Genomic DNA, 19317 nt, shown 5'->3' with positions numbered 1-19317 from the left:
AACTCTGGAGGACCACCGGCACACCCCGAGGAATATTAAGATGAACGTCAGTTGTTGACGGTCAGTTGTTGATAGTTCCGTGGAAGGTCGCTCTTGATTCGGCTTCTGCTCCTGGGGTCTGGAATTCTCTTCTTCTTGAACTCCTCTGTGCGGTTGACACTGCTGCTCCTGCTGCCCTTGTTCAAGTCCACACTTATGACCCCATTTGGATTCGCGTTTTAGTTCCCCCCCCACCCCATGCGGCATCTGGAGATGCGGTTGCATTTAGATGCTGCTACATGAATGTACATTGTATCGTATTGATGTTGGCGTTGCTCTGCTTCATCGATGCTTGCTAACAGCACTTGTCCCAACAATTTGTCATGGCTACGCGGGTGATCTTTGTCATTCCAGGAATGGCGTACGCTCTGCTGGCCGGAGTACCTCCCATCTATGGCCTCTATGCCTCCTTCTACCCAATGCTAGTCTATTTCTTCCTCGGGACATCTCATCACATCTCCATTGGTGAGTGCGGAAACGAGGCCGAGAATTCACATTTCAAGTTTAATCTGTATATCTAGGTGAGAACGCAATAGATCAGGCTGCAACAGTCACCTGGAGCATTACTCTGCTGCCTCTAGGGGGCCTGGGTCCCAATTGAGTCATTTATCGAACGTGGAAAATTTGGAGCCCGATGCCGGCACACGATGGCCTACTCTTGCGAATGACGTCGGGCAATATATAATGTCCACTGAGTGAAGCAGACAGCGCGTAGCGTTATCATGGTTAATACGCCCGTGTTATTAACCAGGGCGGCCGCTGGGTTTGAACCGCGAACCTCTGCAACGAGCGGCGAACGCGCTACCGCAGGACCGCGTCACTGCAGATAGAGTTGTTACTCGCGCGTGTGTCCGTGCGCGGGCGTGCGCGGGCGTGTTATGCGCTTAGTGCGCTGCGCTGCGAACCCGGCGACCCGAGTTCGAATCCTGCTCACGGCCAACACCAATGACAATTATATGAACCGGGTTCCCGCACACCGCCACGTCTGCCGTGCCGCCCTTCCCAGGTGCTCGCCTAACAGCACTTGAACCAACAGCCTGTTGAGACTATGGGGGGGGGGGGGTGGTGACCTTTGTCAGGCACGTTCGCGGTGCTGAGCGTCATGGTGGGCGACGTGACGGAGCGCATTGTGCCGGACGAGGACTTCCTCCTGCCGCCGGCAAACTTGACGGGCACCAACCAGACCCTGAGCAGCATGCGATTGTCCCTGGAGGGCATCGACGTGGCAGCGCGCGACCAGGCACGCGTCTCCGTCGCTATCGCCGTCACCTTCCTCTGCGGAATCTACCAGGTGTGTCCCGGCACTGTCACTTTTCGCGACCGCGGCAGACGACCACGGCACACGACCACGGCACACGACCGCTCTGCTGGTCAGTTTATTGTATAAAGACCTGGTCAGAGACTGGGCTGTTAGTCTATTGTCTAGGGAAAGCTGTCGGTGGCCACCGGTGGTCAGATGTTGGTGGTCATAAGAATGTTTTCACCTTACTAACCCACATTTCATCACTGCAGCGCACAATAACATGACCCCTCTCCCCCCCCCCCCCCCGACACTCTGCGTCCGTCCCCCGTGCACCCTGTGACGGCAGCTGTCCCTGGGTATGCTGCGGTTCGGAGTGGTGGCGACGTACCTCTCCGAGCCCATGGTGCGTGGCTTCACCACGGCCTGCTCCATCCACGTGTGCGTCACCCAGTTAAAGTACATGTTCGGCGTCAGCGTCTCGCGCTACAGCGGGCCCCTGGCCATCGTATACGTAAGCAGGCGTGCGCGCGACGTGCGAGTGTGTATCTGGTGTGGGGAGCGGTGGCGCGAGCGGTTAGCGCGTTGTCCTACAAACCCGGCGAGCCGGGGTGCGATTCCCGCTCACGGCCAACAGCAGTGACGATTATTTGGCCTCAAATGAGTACCTGGTGCGGTGTGTAAACATCGCCACTGGGGAGACAAAGGCGGCCGGGCGTGGTGCTGGCCACCCACCGCCTTCGTGTGCCGTTCCGGCCTTAATAGGTGCCGCTCGATAACTGCACTTATCTTAACAGTTTGAAGGCTATGCGGGGGATTTTTGTCTTTATATGTGCATATGGGGGTGCTTGTTTGTTTGGTGGCCACGGTGTCTGCACTTTGCTACAAAACCGGCAACTTGTTCAAGTCCCTCTCACGATCAATAAGAGCGGTGTATATGTGAACCAATCCTGGGTCTCCCCTAGGTTGACTCGGTCCTTACACGAGTACCTGGCACAGTGCGTATTAAACATCAGCATTGGGGAGACAAAGGTGGCCAGCTGTGGTTTTGGCCAACCCTCCCCCACGTGTGCCATGCCCGGCCTCAATAAGTGCCCGCTAACAGCACCCGCCTCCAACAATCTGTAGAAGTCTATATCTGGGGGACCTTTGTCTTTGTGTGAGCAGACTACAATAGAGTTCTGTTCCCATCTGGGCCACACCAACCTGGTGTCGCTCCTGCTGTGCGTCATCTGCACCGTGGGCCTTGCTGGGAGCAAGGAGCTGGGCGACCGCTACAGGAACCGCCTGCCCGCGCCCATCCCACTGGAGCTCATCCTGGTACGGGCGTGGTGGTGGGAGTCGGGGGGGCTCTCGCGGGGCCAGTCGCCACGCCGACGGCACCGCGACACGGCCCCCAACCCCGGCCGCGCTCCCGCGAGTTTGAAGCGTCGTTTATACGGCGCGCACGTGTACGCAGCTTTGACCTAAGCCGTGAGGGTCGTAGGGGTTATTTGACCCTGTTGATTACTCCGGGCCGCTTTTGCAAATTAGTTCTCGCCTCGTTTTTAAAACAAATAAATTTGACCATACTTCACCACGCTTACCAGTGAGGGTTGAGGACGGGCAGAAAAGATGTGAAAGCGTCGAAGTATGGCACGACAGTGGATTTGACTGCACCGCCCTCTGCTGTCTAAGACGCAGCCTGATGAGAGCCTGTTGGGCAGGCCGTCACCTTTCGGCACTGTCCGGGCTCAAACCCGCTTAGCCTCTGAGCTCGGGTGAGATGGCGTGCGTTCCGGGTGATTTGGAAACGGCTGGCTTGGCACGGGGCACGAACGGGAGACTCGCCGCGTCCTCACTCGCGTCCCTGTGCGATCGCGTGGCCTAGGTTGTACTTGCCACGCTCGCGTCCAGCGGCCTGGAGCTCAACGAGAAGCATGCGGTGGACATCATTGGAGACATTCCCACTGGGTGTGTATGTGTGTGTGTGTGCGCGCGCCGGCACGTACGGACGCACTCGTGTGCGCCTGTACGCACAGTGGTGATGCATCTGCCAGTCATCTCAGTCAACCCGTAACATCTGGGTCTGTCCCGTAACCTTGCCAGCAGCGAGCCGTGGATAACCTCGCGTGACCTCGGGGTGCACTTGGCCTGGCACAAGTGTCATGGTGACGGCAGTTGTGTTGTGTTGGGTGCGTTGGTGCAGCGGTTCGCGGACTGCACTACACAACCAAGTGAACAAAGTTCTGTTCCTGCACGTGACCAACGCCAGTGACGATTCTTTGAACACGTCCTGGGCCTTCCCTAGGGCTACTCAACCTCAAATGAGTACCTGGTGCGGTGTATAAACGTCACCACTAGGGAGACAAAGACAGCCTGGCGTGGTGCTGGCCACCCACCCCCTCGTGTACTGTGCCAGCCTGCATAGGTGCTCGCTAACAGAACTTGCTCCAACAGTCTGTTTAAGCTATATGGGGGATCTTTGTATTTGTGACCGTGTGTCTGCACGCGTTGCTGTATTGGTGCGTGTCTGCTTATTGTGATTGTGCGCGATTGTGTTTGCGTGTTGTGGTTGTATGTGTCTCTGTGTGCGTGCGTGTGTGTGTACACGTGTCTGCACGTTGCGCTGTGTGTCTGTGTGCGTGCGTGTCCACTCGCGCGCCGCAGCCTGAAGCCCCCGGTGGTCCCATCGTTCACTCTGTTTGGCAAGGTGGTGGTGGACGCCATCACCTTGGCCATTGTGGGCTTCTCCATCGCCATCTCCATGGGCAAGACGTTCGCCCTCAAGCATGGATACAACATCGACAGCAACCAGGTGAGTGGCGCACTCCACACAACACTCCACACAACACTCCAACCAGCACTCCATGTAGGGTACACACCACTCGGTGTACTTGCCACTCCTCCCAGTACACGCCACCCAGTTCGCACTCCACCTGCACTCCGCTTATCCCGTCATAGTGCGACGCGTGACGCTGATCATGATGATGCCTTCAATCCCCGCTCAGCTCCCCCTCCTGTGGTCAAGGGCATGTGCCAATTGTGTGCCAAGTTGTAGTCGACTAATACTTGCGCGTCTGTTGTGTGTGTGTGTGCGTGTGGGGAGCGATAGTGTAGCGGTTAGCGTGCTGCGCTATGAACCTGGTGACCCGGGTTCGATTCCCGCTCACCGCCAACACCAGTGACGATTATCTGAACCGGTCCCGGGCCTCCCCTAGGTCGACTCAGCCTCAAATGAGTACCTGGTGCGGTGTGTAAACATTGCCACTAGGGAGACAAAGGCGGTCGGGCGTGGTGCTGGCCACCCACCCCCTCGTGTACCGTTCCGGCCTTCATAGGTGCTCGCTAACAGCACTTGCCCCTACAGTCTGTTAACTTAAGGCTATCTGGGGGATCTTTGTCTTTGTGTGTATGCGTGCGTGTGCACACCATGTGTGTGTGTGTGTGCATCTCTATATCTGTGTGCGTGCACGTCTGTATCTGCCTGTGTGCGCCTGCAGGAGCTGGTCGCCATCGGCCTGAGTAACATTTTCGGGTCGATCTTCCACTCATTCACCATCAGCTGTGCCATGTCGCGGAGCCTGGTGCAGGACGCGACGGGAGGGCAAACACAGGTACATCCATTATCGTTGGCCGTGAGCGTGAATGGAACTCGAGTCCACTTACGCGCATACACGCACGTATAGCAAATGCATTGATGACACGTATGCACGCATACTAATTCTATAACTTATACAGAATTAATTTCCACCAGTGACTTGCTGGCACGGTGCACACCTCCCGTGTCCCCCCGGATTGACTCCGCGCCGTCTTTGCAGGTGGCTGGTCTGGTGTCGGCGTTGTTGGTGCTCATCGTAATTTTGGCCATCAGCAGCCTCTTCCGGCCTCTGCCCAGGGTAAGGTGGCTCCCCCCGGCCCCTCTATCCAGAGGCGGTGAGGTTTGTGTGAAATGAGGCAGCGCAGCAAGTGGGCTGCTGACTTAATCCGTACGGACGTGGTGCTTGCCACCCAGTCCCCCCTCCCCCCCACCATGTGCTGTGCCGGCGCTTACCCCAAGGGTTTGTGAAGGCTCCGGGGGGGATCTGTAAGCACGTGCGCTGTACGAGTCGTGTGTGCGAGTCGTTGTGTGTGCGTGAGTCATTGTGCGTGCGTGAGTCAATGCGTGCGTGAGTCATTGTGCGTGAGTCATTGTGCGTGAGTCATTGTGCGTGAGTCATTGTGCGTGAGTCATTGTGCGCGAGTCATCGTGCGTGAGTCGTTGTGCGTGCGTGAGTCATTGTGCGTGAGTCATTGTGCGTGAGTCATCGTGTGTGAGTCATCGTGTGTGAGTCATTGTGCGTGAGTCGTTGTGCGTGAGTCATTGTGCGCGAGTCATTGTGCGTGAGTCATTGTGCGTGAGTCGTTGTGCGTGAGTCGTCGTGCGTGAGTCATTGTGCGTGAGTCATCGTGCGTGAGTCATTGTGCGTGAGTCATTGTGCGTGAGTCGTCGTGCGTGAGTCATTGTGCGTGAGTCATTGTGCGTGAGTCATTGTGCGTGAGTCATTGTGCGTGAGTCATTGTGCGTGAGTCGTCGTGCGTGAGTCGTCGTGCGTGAGTCATCGTGCGTGAGTCATTGTGCGTGAGTCATTGTGCGTGCGTGAGTCGTTGTGCGTGAGTCGTTGTGCGTGAGTCATTGTGCGTGAGTCATTGTGCGTGAGTCATTGTGCGTGAGTCATTGTGCGTGAGTCATTGTGCGTGAGTCGTCGTGCGTGAGTCGTCGTGCGTGAGTCATTGTGCGTGAGTCATTGTGCGTGAGTCATTGTGCGTGCGTGAGTCATTGTGCGTGAGTCATTGTGCGTGAGTCATTGTGCGTGAGTCATTGTGCGTGAGTCATTGTGCGTGAGTCATTGTGCGTGAGTCATTGTGCGTGAGTCATTGTGCGTGAGTCATTGTGCGTGAGTCATTGTGCGTGAGTCATTGTGCGTGCGTGAGTCATTGTGCGTGAGTCATTGTGCGTGAGTCATTGTGCGTGAGTCGTTGTGCGTGAGTCGTTGTGCGTGAGTCGTTGTGCGTGAGTCGTTGTGCGTGAGTCGTTGTGCGTGAGTCGTTGTGCGTGAGTCGTTGTGCGTGAGTCGTTGTGCGTGAGTCGTTGTGCGTGAGTCGTCGTGCGTGAGTCATTGTGCGTGAGTCATTGTGCGTGAGTCATTGTGCGTGCGTGAGTCGTTGTGCGTGCGTGAGTCGTTGTGCGTGAGTCGTTGTGCGTGAGTCGTTGTGCGTGAGTCGTTGTGCGTGAGTCATTGTGCGTGAGTCATTGTGCGTGAGTCATTGTGCGTGAGTCATTGTGCGTGAGTCGTCGTGCGTGAGTCGTCGTGCGTGAGTCGTTGTGCGTGAGTCATTGTGCGTGAGTCATTGTGCGTGAGTCATTGTGCGTGCGTGAGTCGTTGTGCGTGAGTCGTTGTGCGTGAGTCGTTGTGCGTGAGTCGTTGTGCGTGAGTCGTTGTGCGTGAGTCGTTGTGCGTGAGTCATTGTGCGTGAGTCATTGTACGTGAGTCATTGTGCGTGAGTCATTGTGCGTGAGTCATTGTGCGTGCGTGAGTCGTCGTGCGTGAGTCGTCGTGCGTGAGTCATTGTGCGTGAGTCGTTGTGCGTGAGTCGTTGTGCGTGAGTCGTTGTGCGTGAGTCGTTGTGCGTGAGTCATTGTGCGTGAGTCATTGTGCGTGAGTCATCGTACGTGAGTCATCGTGCGTGAGTCATTGTGCGTGAGTCATCGTGCGTGAGTCATCGTGCGTGAGTCATCGTGCGTGAGTCATTGTGCGTGAGTCATTGTGCGTGCGTGAGTCATTGTGCGTGAGTCATTGTGCGTGCGTGAGTCATTGTGCGTGAGTCATTGTGCGTGAGTCATTGTGCGTGAGTCATTGTGCGTGAGTCATTGTGCGTGCGTGAGTCATTGTGCGTGAGTCATTGTGCGTGCGTGAGTCATTGTGCGTGAGTCATTGTGCGTGAGTCATTGTGCGTGAGTCATTGTGCGTGAGTCATTGTGCGTGAGTCATTGTGCGTGCGTGAGTCATTGTGCGTGCGTGAGTCATCGTGTGTGAGTCATTGTGCGTGAGTCATTGTGCGTGAGTCATTGTGCGTGCGTGAGTCATCGTGCGTGAGTCATCGTGCGTGAGTCATTGTGCGTGAGTCATTGTGTGTGAGTCATTGTGCGTGAGTCATTGTGCGTGAGTCATTGTGCGTGAGTCATCGTGCGTGAGTCATCGTGCGTGAGTCATCGTGCGTGAGTCATTGTGCGTGAGTCATCATGTGTGAGTCATTGTGCGTGAGTCATCGTGCGTGAGTCATCGTGCGTGAGTCATCGTGCGTGAGTCATCGTGCGTGAGTCATCATGTGTGAGTCATCGTGCGTGAGTCATTGTGCGTGAGTCATTGTGCGTGAGTCGTTGTGTGTGCGTGAGTCATTGTGCGTGTGCTCGGGGCAGGCGGCGCTGGCGGCCGTCGTTCTCGTCAACCTCAAGGGGATGTTCAAGCAGTTCGCGGACGTGCCCCAGCTGTGGAGAACCTGTCGCATAGACCTGGTGAGCGGCTCCATCCCCTCCCCTCCAGAAACACACTACAAGATTATGCGAGTTGATTTTGTTTAACCTGGTGATGACTCGGGAGACCACGATCGTCTCGTTCGCAAGAGCGACCTGGGGCACGAATCTGCCAGTAGGGGGCAGTGATTGCTGCCGTGTGATCCCAATTGGGTGATTTGGTTTCACTTCCACCGTACGAGCCGATCGGGGAATACCGAAGCAGATGCACCTCGTGATGCCCATTGCTGGTGGGGGGGGGGGGGGGGGGGGCGCTGAGATGTCAGCCCCTCGTGGGTCTCCCCCTAGCTATGGGAACGCGGTGAAGTGGCATTGTCAAACGTCGACGGGTGGGATACAAAGGTGCCCGAGCGTACGTGGGTATTGGCCTCATTGCACCGCTCGTGTGCCTGTTCTAACACCACCTGCCTGGGCTGTGTCTATTCGGTGATGTTTGTCTTGGTACAAGCGTGTGTGTTTGTGCAAGCAGGATATATCATGGGTGTGTACTTTGACGACGCATATCTATTCACGTGGCACATATTTGACCACGTGCATCTATTCACGTGGCCCGGCTGGGACAGTGCGCGCGTTGATGATGCACAGCTCCACGTCAGCACTGCGAATCATCCGACCGGAGTTTGGTTCCTGGCAGCGATGTACAACATCACCACCGATAGCCAATTAAAATCCAACTCGGTTTGAGCCTCCCCAAAGCAGTTCGGGGAAAGATGATGACCCAGTGCGGTGGCCATGTGGGTCAGAGGTCAGAGCTGACACCGCGGAGATCCTGGGCTCGCGTCCATTTGGTTGCCCGTGCCAAGTTGACGGTCATCAAGGACTGGACAAACAAAAAATAATCGCACTTAATTTGGCTCAATTCCATTTGGCTCAATTCCAGCTCTGAGAATTAAGCACGGCAGTTTAACCGTCATACGAGGAACGGTCCTCTCTGTGGCAGGACAGGGCTGGGAAATGGCAGTCCCCGAGTGTCTGGTCCAGAGTTCACTTAAAGGTCATGGATTATATACGCCCATGACCCTGAAAACATAACAGGGATGAAACCGGGGGGGGGGGGGGGGTGGTGTGGGGAAAAGATAAAAACCAGTTTCGAAAAGGTGACCGTCAAGTATGGTGCTGGGGAGACCAAGGTGTCTGGGCAGCCATGGCGCTCTGTGGCTACAAAGCGGTCCGTTGTCCCTTGCGTGTCACAGGCCATGTGGATGGTGACCTTCTGGGCGTCCGTGCTGCTGGGGCTGGACCTGGGCCTGGCCGTTGCAGTGTCCTTTGCTCTGCTCAGCGTCGTCATCCGCACCCAAACGTGAGCACCAGCGGCTCCTCTACGCCGGCACGGCACGCCGGGAGCCTACGGTGGCGCACGCACAGCACCGGCGTCGGTCTGCGACATGGGACGACAGCGCAGGGATGATGGGGCTCGTGGTGGCATCGGTCGTGTGTGCTTCATGGCCACCACGGACACCACGACCGCCGCCGCCACCGTCATCACCATAATCAACTACCACTGCCACTACCAGGCGCTCACCTGTGATCTCGCATTGGTGGAGGGAGTGAGGGTTGATGGATCACACAGATGCTGTGAAACTCCTATTCCCGTGAGTGTCGAGGAGGAGCCGTACCCTGGCCCTGCAAGGAGAACGCAGCAAAGCATAGACTCCAGTTGTTTCGTCTGTACAGGATAGAGTGTTTCCCCCTCGCACGTGTGGGTTTTCTCTGGGCACTCCGGTTTCCACCCACATGTAAACACTCATTAATTGGCGAATAACACTTTGATATGAAGAGAACCGCAGAGCTTGGCAATTGTTGCCACCGGCTGACTTTGTGGCTGCCTTCCCACTCGTCTGTGGTTCCTTGTCCTGATGCCTGCGAGTCGTCCTTTCTCTCTCTCTCTCTCAGAGAGTGAGCAATTGCTGCGTGGTGGCACGTTATAAGTTCACAATATCATCACCACCACCAATCATCGCTTTGGCTGAGCTGCCACTTGTCATAGACAATCGCTGCCACTTGCACGATGGGGCCCGTTCGACACGTTGTGAAGGGCGATGTTTGTGTGCCATCCCTCCATGTCCCCGATCCCACGCCCTGCCCGTTCCAAGGCCCAAGTACTCGATTCTGGGCAAAATCCCCAACACCGACATCTACCTGGACCTCAAAGAATACGCGGAAGTAAGGACACGCACTCATGGAAGCAAGGATGGTTTTGACGGCTTGTGTCCACGTAGCGCGGTGAATGCCCGGGGCTGTTTGCCGCGCGGTTCGCGGCGAGTGTCGTGGCGCGCGCGTGAACGCATCGCCTCTCTTGTCGCGTGTGCCAGGCGAAGGAGGTTTCCGGGATCAGGATATTCCAGACCAACGCGTCGCTCTACTTCGCCAACGCCGATATGTACACGGAGGCGCTCATCAGCAAGGTGGGGCTGTGTCCTCCCGTCAGTTTAATTTCCTCTTATTTCTTTGTTCGTCAATTTTTTTTTTTTCCCCGACGGCTTGAGACATTAACTTTAGCCATAAACAAACAAAAAAAATAGGTGGCCATGTTGCTCGGAAGTCTGAGCGTTGAGCCGATACCATTGAGGGTCCTGGGTTCACGCGTGCGTGTTAATGCGTGCGTGCGTGCGCGCGTGTGTGTTCTTTGTGTGTGTTCACGCGCAGACCGGTCTGGACCCCCGGTCGCTGATCGCCGTGCGTAAGAAGTTCCTCGCCCACCAGCAGCGCTTGGAGCGCAAGCGGCGTCGCGAAGCCGGGACGGAGGCCAAGAGCGCCACGCTCAATCTGGTGAGGACCTCGGGCGGCCTCCACTCGCCACGGGGCTACAGTCGCAGCATCAGCCGTGTGTGGGGAGGGGGGGGGGGGGAGATTCGGCTTTCGCAATCGATTCTCACGCTCGTGATGCGCGCGTCGTGCCTGTGGGAATCGATGCTGAGCAGTGCGTGCACGCGCTGTGTACGTCAGTTTGGCTTGACCGCGTGAGAACCTGGGAGACAGCAACGAGCCTCGTGTGCAAGAGTCACCTGGGTGGCCAACGTGGCAATTAAATTTGGCCCCACTGACACGTGGTGAGGCTGTGACGCGTGGTGAGGCTGTGACGCGGGGTGAGGCTGTGGTGAGGCTGTGACGCAGGGTGAGGCTGTGGTGAGGCTGTGACGCGGGCCGAGGCTGTGACGCGGGCCGAGGCTGTGACGCGTGGTGAGGCTGTGGTGAGGCTGTGATGTGGGGTGAGGCTGTGGTGAGGCTGTGACGCGTGGTGAGGCTGTGGTGAGGCTGACGCGGGGTGAGGCTGTGACGCGGGCCGAGGCTGTGGTGAGGCTGTGACGCGGCGAGTGTGCTGCTCTGAGCCCAGGGCGTTGTGCCGGCCGTGCGTGCCAGGACGGTGCCGAGGCGGGGCACGTGGTGCTCCCGCTGGAGGAGAGCGAGGAGCAGGGCCTCACCAGTCCCGCGTACCGCTTCCTCGTGCTCGACTTTGGCGCCGTGACCTTCGTGGACACGCCCGGCGTCAAGATGCTCAAGAGGGTACGCACATCGGGCCGTTTGTGTGAGAGTGAGTGAGTGTGTGTGTGTGATCGGGCATGGTGCTGGCCACCCACCCCAACACGTACCGTTCCGGCCTTCATAAGCGTTGCTCACTATCAGCACTTTCCCCAACAGTCTATGATAGGTTATACAAGGGATCTTTGTGTGGTCGTTGCGTGTGCGAGAGCGAGCGTGTGCAAGCTTGTTCAATGCCCACATTCCGTGACGCCGTACGGCTCGGGCGTGTACCTCCTAATTACTCGCTCTTAGTGGTTTGGGTCGCCTCTTTTTCCTTGATAATTTTTTAATTGACCTAAACGTCTTGGCTCCCGACCAACGGCAAGAAACGCGAATGTTTCGGTGCGTAATCTGATTTGCATAATTAAAAAATACTGGTTTTTAGTTTTATATTTGCCCAGGCGTTGATGAAAATTACAACTCACAAAGGCTGAGGAACCACAGATGAACAGGAAGGCAGCAACCAGGCGGTGAGACGGTGCTAACAACAATTGCCCAAGCTCTGCCGTCCTCTATGTAGGAACGTGTTTTGAAGTTTTAATATGTGTGGGAGGAAACGGGAGCAACCGGCGAGAACCTACGCGCGCGAGGGGGCAACGCTCTATCCCGTACGGAGGGGATTTTAGTCCGCATGTTGCCGTACCGCCTTCTCCTGGCGAGCCAGGGTACTGCTCTTCCATGACGCCCACCGGAAAGGAGTTTCCCAACATTTGATGCGCTCCACCAACCCGTACGATAGCTTGATGATGATACGGTGCTTGCTCTTTCCCTTGCAGATATTCCAAGAGCACAAGGAGGTAGGAGTGCAAGTGTGCCTGGCTGGTTGTAGAGGTACGTCACGCGTCTGCTCCCTCGCACGCTCGCCCAGTTCACTCGGCGCACCTCTGAACGGTTACTGCCAGTGGGGGCGCACGCCTGGGGACATACAATGCTTGGTTCGGGCAGCGTGCAGAGCTACGAGTCGTGGTCGAGTTTTGGGTTGGGCCACGCGATGATCTGGCCCTCCACCACTCGACACGACCAAACGGATGAAGTGCGCACGTGTGACGCGCCCGTTGTTGTTTCGGTTCACCTTGAAGTTAAGGAGGAATACTTGGGACCAAACCTAGCGCACACACCTCACCACCCTCGTTCATACACGCACACACTCGCACAACTTATGCACCCACTCCCAAATACACGCACATACTCACACCCAACCTTTTGCTAGATTTGGTGGTCAACACGTGAGTCTATCTGTCCGGGGAGCGTTGGCCCAGTGTTTAGCGCACGAAAAATGGTCACTTGGGTTTGACTGCTGGCCACGGCTAACATCAGTGGCAAACGCTATCAGAACAATTCCTGGACATCCCGTAGCTCAACTTGGCCTTTAAAGAGCACCTGGCCAGCCGGGCATGGTACCGGGCCACACCACCCCCTCGTGCGCCGTCCCGGCCTTCCTAGGTGCTCCTCACCGACTGCACATGGACACGGGGGATCTTTGTTTTTGTGTGCCGCCAGCGGTGGTGGTGACCCAGCTGGAGCGAACCGGCTTTCTGAGCGGGCCCTCCAGCAAAGCGCAGCTCTTCCTGAGCGTCCCCGACGCGGTGGCCCACTGCCAGCGCCAAGACGCGCTGCACAGCAGACCGGCGCTCACCACACCGCCTGGCGCGCACAACCACACGGCCGACGGAAGGGTGGGCGCACGCCAGCACCGACGGCACACCGCACAGCCAGCACCGATGGCACACCGCACAGCCAGCACGCCAGTTTGTTGTCCTTCCCCCGTACCCTCCTATTTAACACGGTTGGCTATGCAGAGTATGGAAGACGTTCTACATACGTACACACACAGCACTTAACAGCGCTACGCGCAACACCGCGAGTGAGGTTCTGGTAACGGACGGACGATGTTGCCTCCAGGAGGACAAACACGCGCATCACGTGGAGAACGGAGGGTGCTACCCAGAGCCCAGGAGCCCCGCGCCGATGGTGAGTCTGCTCGTCTCTCCCATCGCTTCGCTCGCTCGTAGAGGGTATAGGAAATAGATACTTTTAGAAATACCATCAGCAGACACACAAGCAGTAACTCTATCTACACTGCGGATGTGGCTCGTGTTAATGCGTGAACGCAAGTCCGTTGTGTAAACTCGGGTCCTCAATTCACCTTGGAATGCTCCTTGCCTCAAGGGGTTCATAATGGTTGTGCCAGGGCACCGAGTGGCCACGTCTGGGAGCCTGGGTCCGGGTTCAGGAGGCCTTCACTGGGAGCCTGGGTCCGGGTTCAGGAGGCCTTCACCGGGAGCCTGGGTCCGGGTTCAGGAGGCCTTCACCGGGAGCCTGGGTCCGGGTTCAGGAGGCCTTCACCGGGAGCCTGGGTCCGGGTTCAGGAGGCATTCACTGGGAGCCTGGGTCCGGGTTCAGGAGGCCTCCACTGGAAGCCTGGGTCTGGGTTCAGGAGGCCTTCACTGGGAGCCTGGGTCCGGGTTCAGGAGGCCTTCACTGGGAGCCTGGGTCCGGGTTCAGGAGGCCTCCGCTGGGAGCCTGGGTCCGGGTTCAGGAGGCCTTCACTGGGAGCCTGGGTCTGGGTTCAGGAGGCCTTCACTGGAAGCCTGGGTCCGGGTTCAGGAGGCCTTCACTGGGAGCCTGGGTCCGGTTTAAGGAGGCCTTCACTGGGAGCCTCGGTCCGGGTTCAGGAGGCATTCATGAACAAAGTGTTTGTCTATTTTTATAGTTTCAGTTTGTGTTTCAGCGAGAACTCCAGAGGCGAGGATTTGTCATTTGCAAGAGCCACCTTCTATATATGTTGAAATTGTTTCACACTGTACGTAGCTGTGCTAATTGGAGGTGCAGGAGAAGGACAACAATAGGATGGACTGGGCCCCGCCATAACAATATGGAATTATTTTCACTGGGTTAGAACTACCGAGGGAAATTCGGATTTCCCGAGGCAATTATTAGAAACTCTGCACGTTTTGTCAATGTCGTAATTATAATTATTATAGTTAAGACTACGACAGGTTTAACTCGAAGTCCGTGTCCAAGTCAGCCAATCAGCGGTGCGATTCCCCTCGGGTAGTTGACCCGACGGCGCGCCGTCAGGTCCCTGCGCTCGCTCCCCCGGCGGCCGAGCCGCGGCTGCGTGGGAACGTGAAGCCGGAACGCGATCGCGCTGCCCTCTTTAAACCTGGCGTCATTGATTCCCTGGCCGCAAACCCCAGGGCTTGTCTCCAAGGGTCGGCTCGCCCTGGCGAGGGCTGAGGCTGCCGCCCGAGGATTCCGCAGACGTGGAGGAGCAATGAGACGCTTAGGTTGGTCGTCTTCGTAGACTCTGCTTGCGTGCGGTGGCATTAAAACAATCTGTGGTGCTCTGTACGGGCGTGGTGGTGGTGGTGGTGGTACTGTTGGTGGTGGTGATTTTGAGCGATCAAGGTGGACGGGTGGTGATTGGTGGAGTGATGGCAATGATGGTCACAATTAAGAGTGTTTTACACGGGGTTAAGGAACGTGCGGCGATTATTGTAATGGTGTTGTTGATTTAAAACGAAAACGACCGGATCAATGGTGGCGGTGGTCTTGGTGAATTCCTGTTTGATTAATTTCAGCGTAAAGCCCAAGCACACTGCGAGGCTTTGCTTGGCTCTCGTGCGACGTCGGTCCACAGCAGCGCTGCCAGAAGCGGTCACGCGGCGCCCGCTGGGGAACCGCGCCGAGCCGCTCGCCGACTGCAGGCGACGCGACGGCATCTCCCCGCCGTGGCGAATCCGTCCCTTTTACCTCGGTGCCCTGTGCGTCGTCCCCTCCGCAGGTCGTAGAGAATACAAAGATGTGACGCACGCGCGACCGAGGAGAGGCGGGCGCACCGCCCCCTCGACCCTCGCGACGCCCTCCTCGGGAGACGAGGACGACGACGAGGAGGAGGAGGAGGAGAGAGGTACCCCTCGTCGACCGCGCGGCGCCGCTCCCGGATGCCTCGTCCCGCGAGGCGGGGGCCGTGTCCCGTGCCGGGAGGGTCGTGGAGTCGCAGGAAGATCAACGCGTAGAGGAACAAACGTCTGGATATATGCAGGCGGATTTGTTATCCGCACGTCACTTGAGATTTAACGCCGTGATTCATGTGCAATTGATTTGGTTGCGTCTTGATTGTTGTCCGAGCTGCGGTGATTCAGAGGAAGGGAAACATGTTTTTTATATATATATACAGATAAGTACATATTTAAAAAAAAAAGTTGTCTCGGAAAGGAGGCTTAAAAAAACTTGTGTGTTTTGAGTTGGTTGTCTTTAGAAAAAGTTACTGTAGTTAAACCATCACCAAGGTGGATTCTGTTCACACGGGGTTGGTGACTTGCTGCTGCATGGTTGTTGCGAGATGGTTGCCATGGTAACCATATCCACCGTCAGTGGTCCACCCTGCAGCACCCTTTGTTGATGGGGTCTCCTCAGCACGCCTTGAAGTGAGCTTCTCGTAAAGCGCGGTGTGAACGTTTAAGCGGCAAATTACACAAGCGTCGTCGTCATCGTCATCGCTGTTGGTGATTGGCGTCGATGATGACACAGAGCGACGGGTTAGAATGACAGCTTTAGCCAAAATGCCTCCCAGGGCACCAAAAATCCTCGAGGGCAATCGCCTGCGTGTCACGTGACGAGTTTTACCGGGAGCGCGCGTGGTCGGTTGGGTTGGTGGCACGGGCAGTGCGTTGTGCGCGTGTGGACCGAGCGGCTGCGCCGCAGTCTCTGCATCAGAGTTTGGATCACTTATTGCGTGTATCACTTATTGCGTTTCTCCGGTCTTGACAAATGACTCGCCCCAACGCTATGAGCCTGGAACACATTTCCTGGAGGCGTGTATGGGTTTCCCTGGGTAAAGATGAGAAACGATTGTCATTGTAGAATGCGCAGTGTGGTCTGGGTGAGCGATGAATTTGCGTGCTTGTATGTATTATGACGGACATCTCAAATTAATTAATTTTATTTTAAATAGATTTTAAAATATTTCCGCTTAGTCTTCCACGAGCATCCGTGTGCGATGGGAAACCACGATCGCTGAGAATCCCTCGAACAAAGTTCATGTCGTCGCCTGGCGGGAAGGGACAAAAAGTCGACTTCTGCGCGCTGGGTGGGGTAGGTAGCTGGGTATGTGATCAAGCAGGTGCATAGGTGAGGGGTGGGTTAGCAGCCTGGTCGTCTTTATTTACAGACGGGGGAGCACAGTTGAGTTGGGGCCTCTGGGAGGTTCTGCTGGTTGGCACTCAATATTGTGTGGGAGGACCCAGAGGGGCAGTTGCAAACTCCAGGATTCGGTTTTCTGCTCCTCCTAAAGAGCACCATACTCAACCTGAATACAGTGGTACCTCGGTATACGTCGTTAATCCGTTCCAGAAGGGAGGACTTATACCGAAGATGACGTATACACCAAACTAATTTTTCCCATAAGAAATAAAGGGAAAATAAATAATCCGTTCCAGAGTAATAAGAAATTATATTTTACATGGCCTATTATACATTAATGTGGTTGTATACCATAATTGAGACACTACTTATTACTAAAATGCATACATAAATTAAAATAAATTAAAAGAAATGCATAAATTAATTGAAATAAAAATGAAGTTTAAACATCACTTTACCTTGCTGAGAGGAGTTGATGGTGGTGAGGAAGGGGAGGAGGAGGAGATATTTTTTGGAAGGAGAGTCCCCTTCCATTAAAACTTCAGGAAGCTGAAATTCTGGGGTTTTTTCCTCTTTCTCTTTTCTGTCTTTTTGTGTGTACTATAGACTGTGAAAATTCACAGAGTTACAGCAAGGGTTGTGCACTGAACGGGATCTACAGGCAGACTGAGGAGCGGCGCTTTGTTTCAGTCGTGAACGGGGTATACGCGGGGACACGGTGATTCATCCCCCGACCTATACAAGTTCTAGCAAGCGCGTCGTACCCCTAGACAATTTTTTTCTCGTCCAAACACGACGTATACCAAATTCGACGTATTCCAAAGCGGTCGTATACCGAGGTATGGCTGTCGTTTGGTCACCATGTGCAAAATATGGTGAGGTCCTGTTATTGTAATATCAAAGCTCGATGACACATTCGACCACGATCGAGTCGTGCGTGACATAGCCAATACGGTGGAATGTAGCATAGTATCGACAAGGCTCGATTACTGCAACTCGCTACTCTACGGGACGTCTGGCAAAAACTTTAGCAAGCTGCAGCGTGTACAAAATTATTAGGCACGTGTCGTGATGGGTACTGCGAGATCTCACAATGTCCATCCGGTGCTCGCCGAGCTGCATTGGCTTCCGGTTGCCGAACAAAGACATTACAAGGTCGCACTCATGACACACAAAGTGCTCGTCACCAAGGAACCACAGTACCTCGCTGATCTCGTCAAGGAGCATGAACCATCACGCGAACTTGCAGCATCGTTTGGCTAGCCATCAAACAAATATGGTCACCGCATCATCGTGCGCTTTCAGATGCGCTTCTGCGGCCGTCTGGAACGCTCTTCCTTCCCACATTAGAAAGCCACTGGAGCTATGCACTTTAAATCTAGATTGAAATCACATTTCTTTTATAACTGCTTTTTTGTTTCGGTTTTTTTTTGTCCTTCCCCCCCCACACCTCCGATTTAACACGGTTGCCTGCGTGCGGTGCGAAAGAAGTTCAACCTACGTACATGCCCCGGCGGTCGGGCAGCGTTCCCCCACGGTTCACCGTGCGTCATTCTCCATGGTGAAGCCTTCCGTGCGTGCGTCTGCGACGTCCGCACGCCGACGCTTCTCGGGTCGCTCCGTAACCTCCCGGCCGCGCGGTGCGGGTGCCGCGGCGCGTGACCTCTCGTCGCGAGAGCTCGAGAGCTCGAATCCCGCTCGAGGCTCCGCTCAGCCGTCATACCCTTCAGGATCGACAAACGCGAGAACCGGTTGTGGGAAGTCAACCGCGGATGTCCTTGACTTCGCCCGCCCCTGCCATAGGAATGTGGTATTTCTACCACTGAGTTCCTCTGCGTGCTCGACAAGCGGGGGCGGGGGGGGGGCGGTGCTCAGGCCGTTTGACCGCATATGCAGCGGTCGCTTGATACCGATTCGAGGTTGGGGGTGGGGGGCCTAGAGGCCGCAGCGGTCCGTGGCTCGAACGCGAACCACGAGTGCCACCGCGGCGCCCGCGGTGCAGATAACACGGAGCGTCGTGGCCTCGTCTGCCGAACGTGTTTCGCCACGGCACTGCGGGTGACGCTGCTGAATTCGCCAGATCACCGTCTCGCCTCCATCTCCGGGTCTGGTTTCCTGGTGTCGGTGACTCCTGTGCGGTCGTGGAGATGCAGCGAAGCATTCGCGCAAATTGTTCTTGGAGGTTTTTGTCGAACGGGCCTGGTGAGAAGTTTACACTCCACAATGTGGACTTGGGTGATTGGGGTCGTGATTGGATTCCTAAATAATCTTTAAAAAAAATTGGAAACCGTTCAAAGACGCAGATACTAACGACGGCGATGACGTCGTGTATTTTAATTCCGGTTTAATCTGCCTGATCAGCACAATTGTCCAGCACTCTTAAGATTCGTACGGAAAGACTATTTTAAATAATAACGTGTTTTTATGTAAATACAAATATGTTCTATTTTGAAGTCCATGAGATGAAAGTCTGTATCGATACGAGTTCTATTTCACAAAAGTGGCTTGTGTAGCATTGGCGTTACACGCTAGCACAGTACGTTTCAAAATAAAAAAAACACATTTCAAATCCGGTGCCTCCTCTTGGGGTGCGTTCCTCGTTGATGCAGGCGGTGGCTCGGTCGGGGTCTGCGCGGCGGCCGAGGAGAATGCGGACCGGAGCCCGGCACGGCCCGGTCTAGGACGGGGGGGGGGGGGCGATCCGGGGGAGCGGGCGGCTCCGGTGTGAAGCCTTCGAGGGGGGCGCTGCACGTCGTCGTTTTTACCCAACTTTACGAATGCACCGTAAAGAGAGACTGCGGCGCGTGGCGCTCGT

At 55.8% G+C, this 19317-nt stretch overlaps 1 protein-coding gene across 2 annotated transcripts in view; it reads left to right on the top strand.

Moving 5' to 3' along the window:
* Positions 1 to 19074, top strand: part of LOC116951305 (prestin-like) — a 36577-nt gene extending 17503 nt beyond the window's left edge. The window contains exons 4-22 of one of the 2 annotated variants that reach the window (XM_032969838.2): positions 394 to 504; positions 1119 to 1330; positions 1629 to 1793; positions 2447 to 2599; positions 3150 to 3232; positions 3929 to 4076; positions 4762 to 4875; positions 5080 to 5157; positions 7719 to 7814; positions 9026 to 9132; positions 9926 to 9995; positions 10145 to 10237; positions 10479 to 10601; positions 11193 to 11336; positions 12131 to 12185; positions 12855 to 13030; positions 13257 to 13325; positions 14555 to 14644; positions 15142 to 19074. In XM_032969838.2, the coding sequence (XP_032825729.1) occupies positions 394 to 504; positions 1119 to 1330; positions 1629 to 1793; positions 2447 to 2599; positions 3150 to 3232; positions 3929 to 4076; positions 4762 to 4875; positions 5080 to 5157; positions 7719 to 7814; positions 9026 to 9132; positions 9926 to 9995; positions 10145 to 10237; positions 10479 to 10601; positions 11193 to 11336; positions 12131 to 12185; positions 12855 to 13030; positions 13257 to 13325; positions 14555 to 14635 (2078 nt within the window). In that variant the 3' untranslated portion in view covers positions 14636 to 14644; positions 15142 to 19074. The remainder of the gene's footprint in view (positions 1 to 393; positions 505 to 1118; positions 1331 to 1628; positions 1794 to 2446; positions 2600 to 3149; positions 3233 to 3928; positions 4077 to 4761; positions 4876 to 5079; positions 5158 to 7718; positions 7815 to 9025; positions 9133 to 9925; positions 9996 to 10144; positions 10238 to 10478; positions 10602 to 11192; positions 11337 to 12130; positions 12186 to 12854; positions 13031 to 13256; positions 13326 to 14554; positions 14645 to 15141) is intronic. The other variant, XM_032969839.2, reaches the window with a different exon arrangement.
* The last annotated feature ends 243 nt before the right edge of the window (positions 19075 to 19317 follow it).

This window comes from Petromyzon marinus, chromosome 42 (assembly GCF_048934315.1).
Source record: "Petromyzon marinus isolate PM22_M1 ecotype Great Lakes invasive population chromosome 42, UKy_Petmar_22M1.pri1.0, whole genome shotgun sequence".
Lineage (NCBI taxonomy): Eukaryota > Metazoa > Chordata > Hyperoartia > Petromyzontiformes > Petromyzontidae > Petromyzon > Petromyzon marinus.
This window is presented reverse-complemented; position numbering and strand designations above follow the sequence as displayed.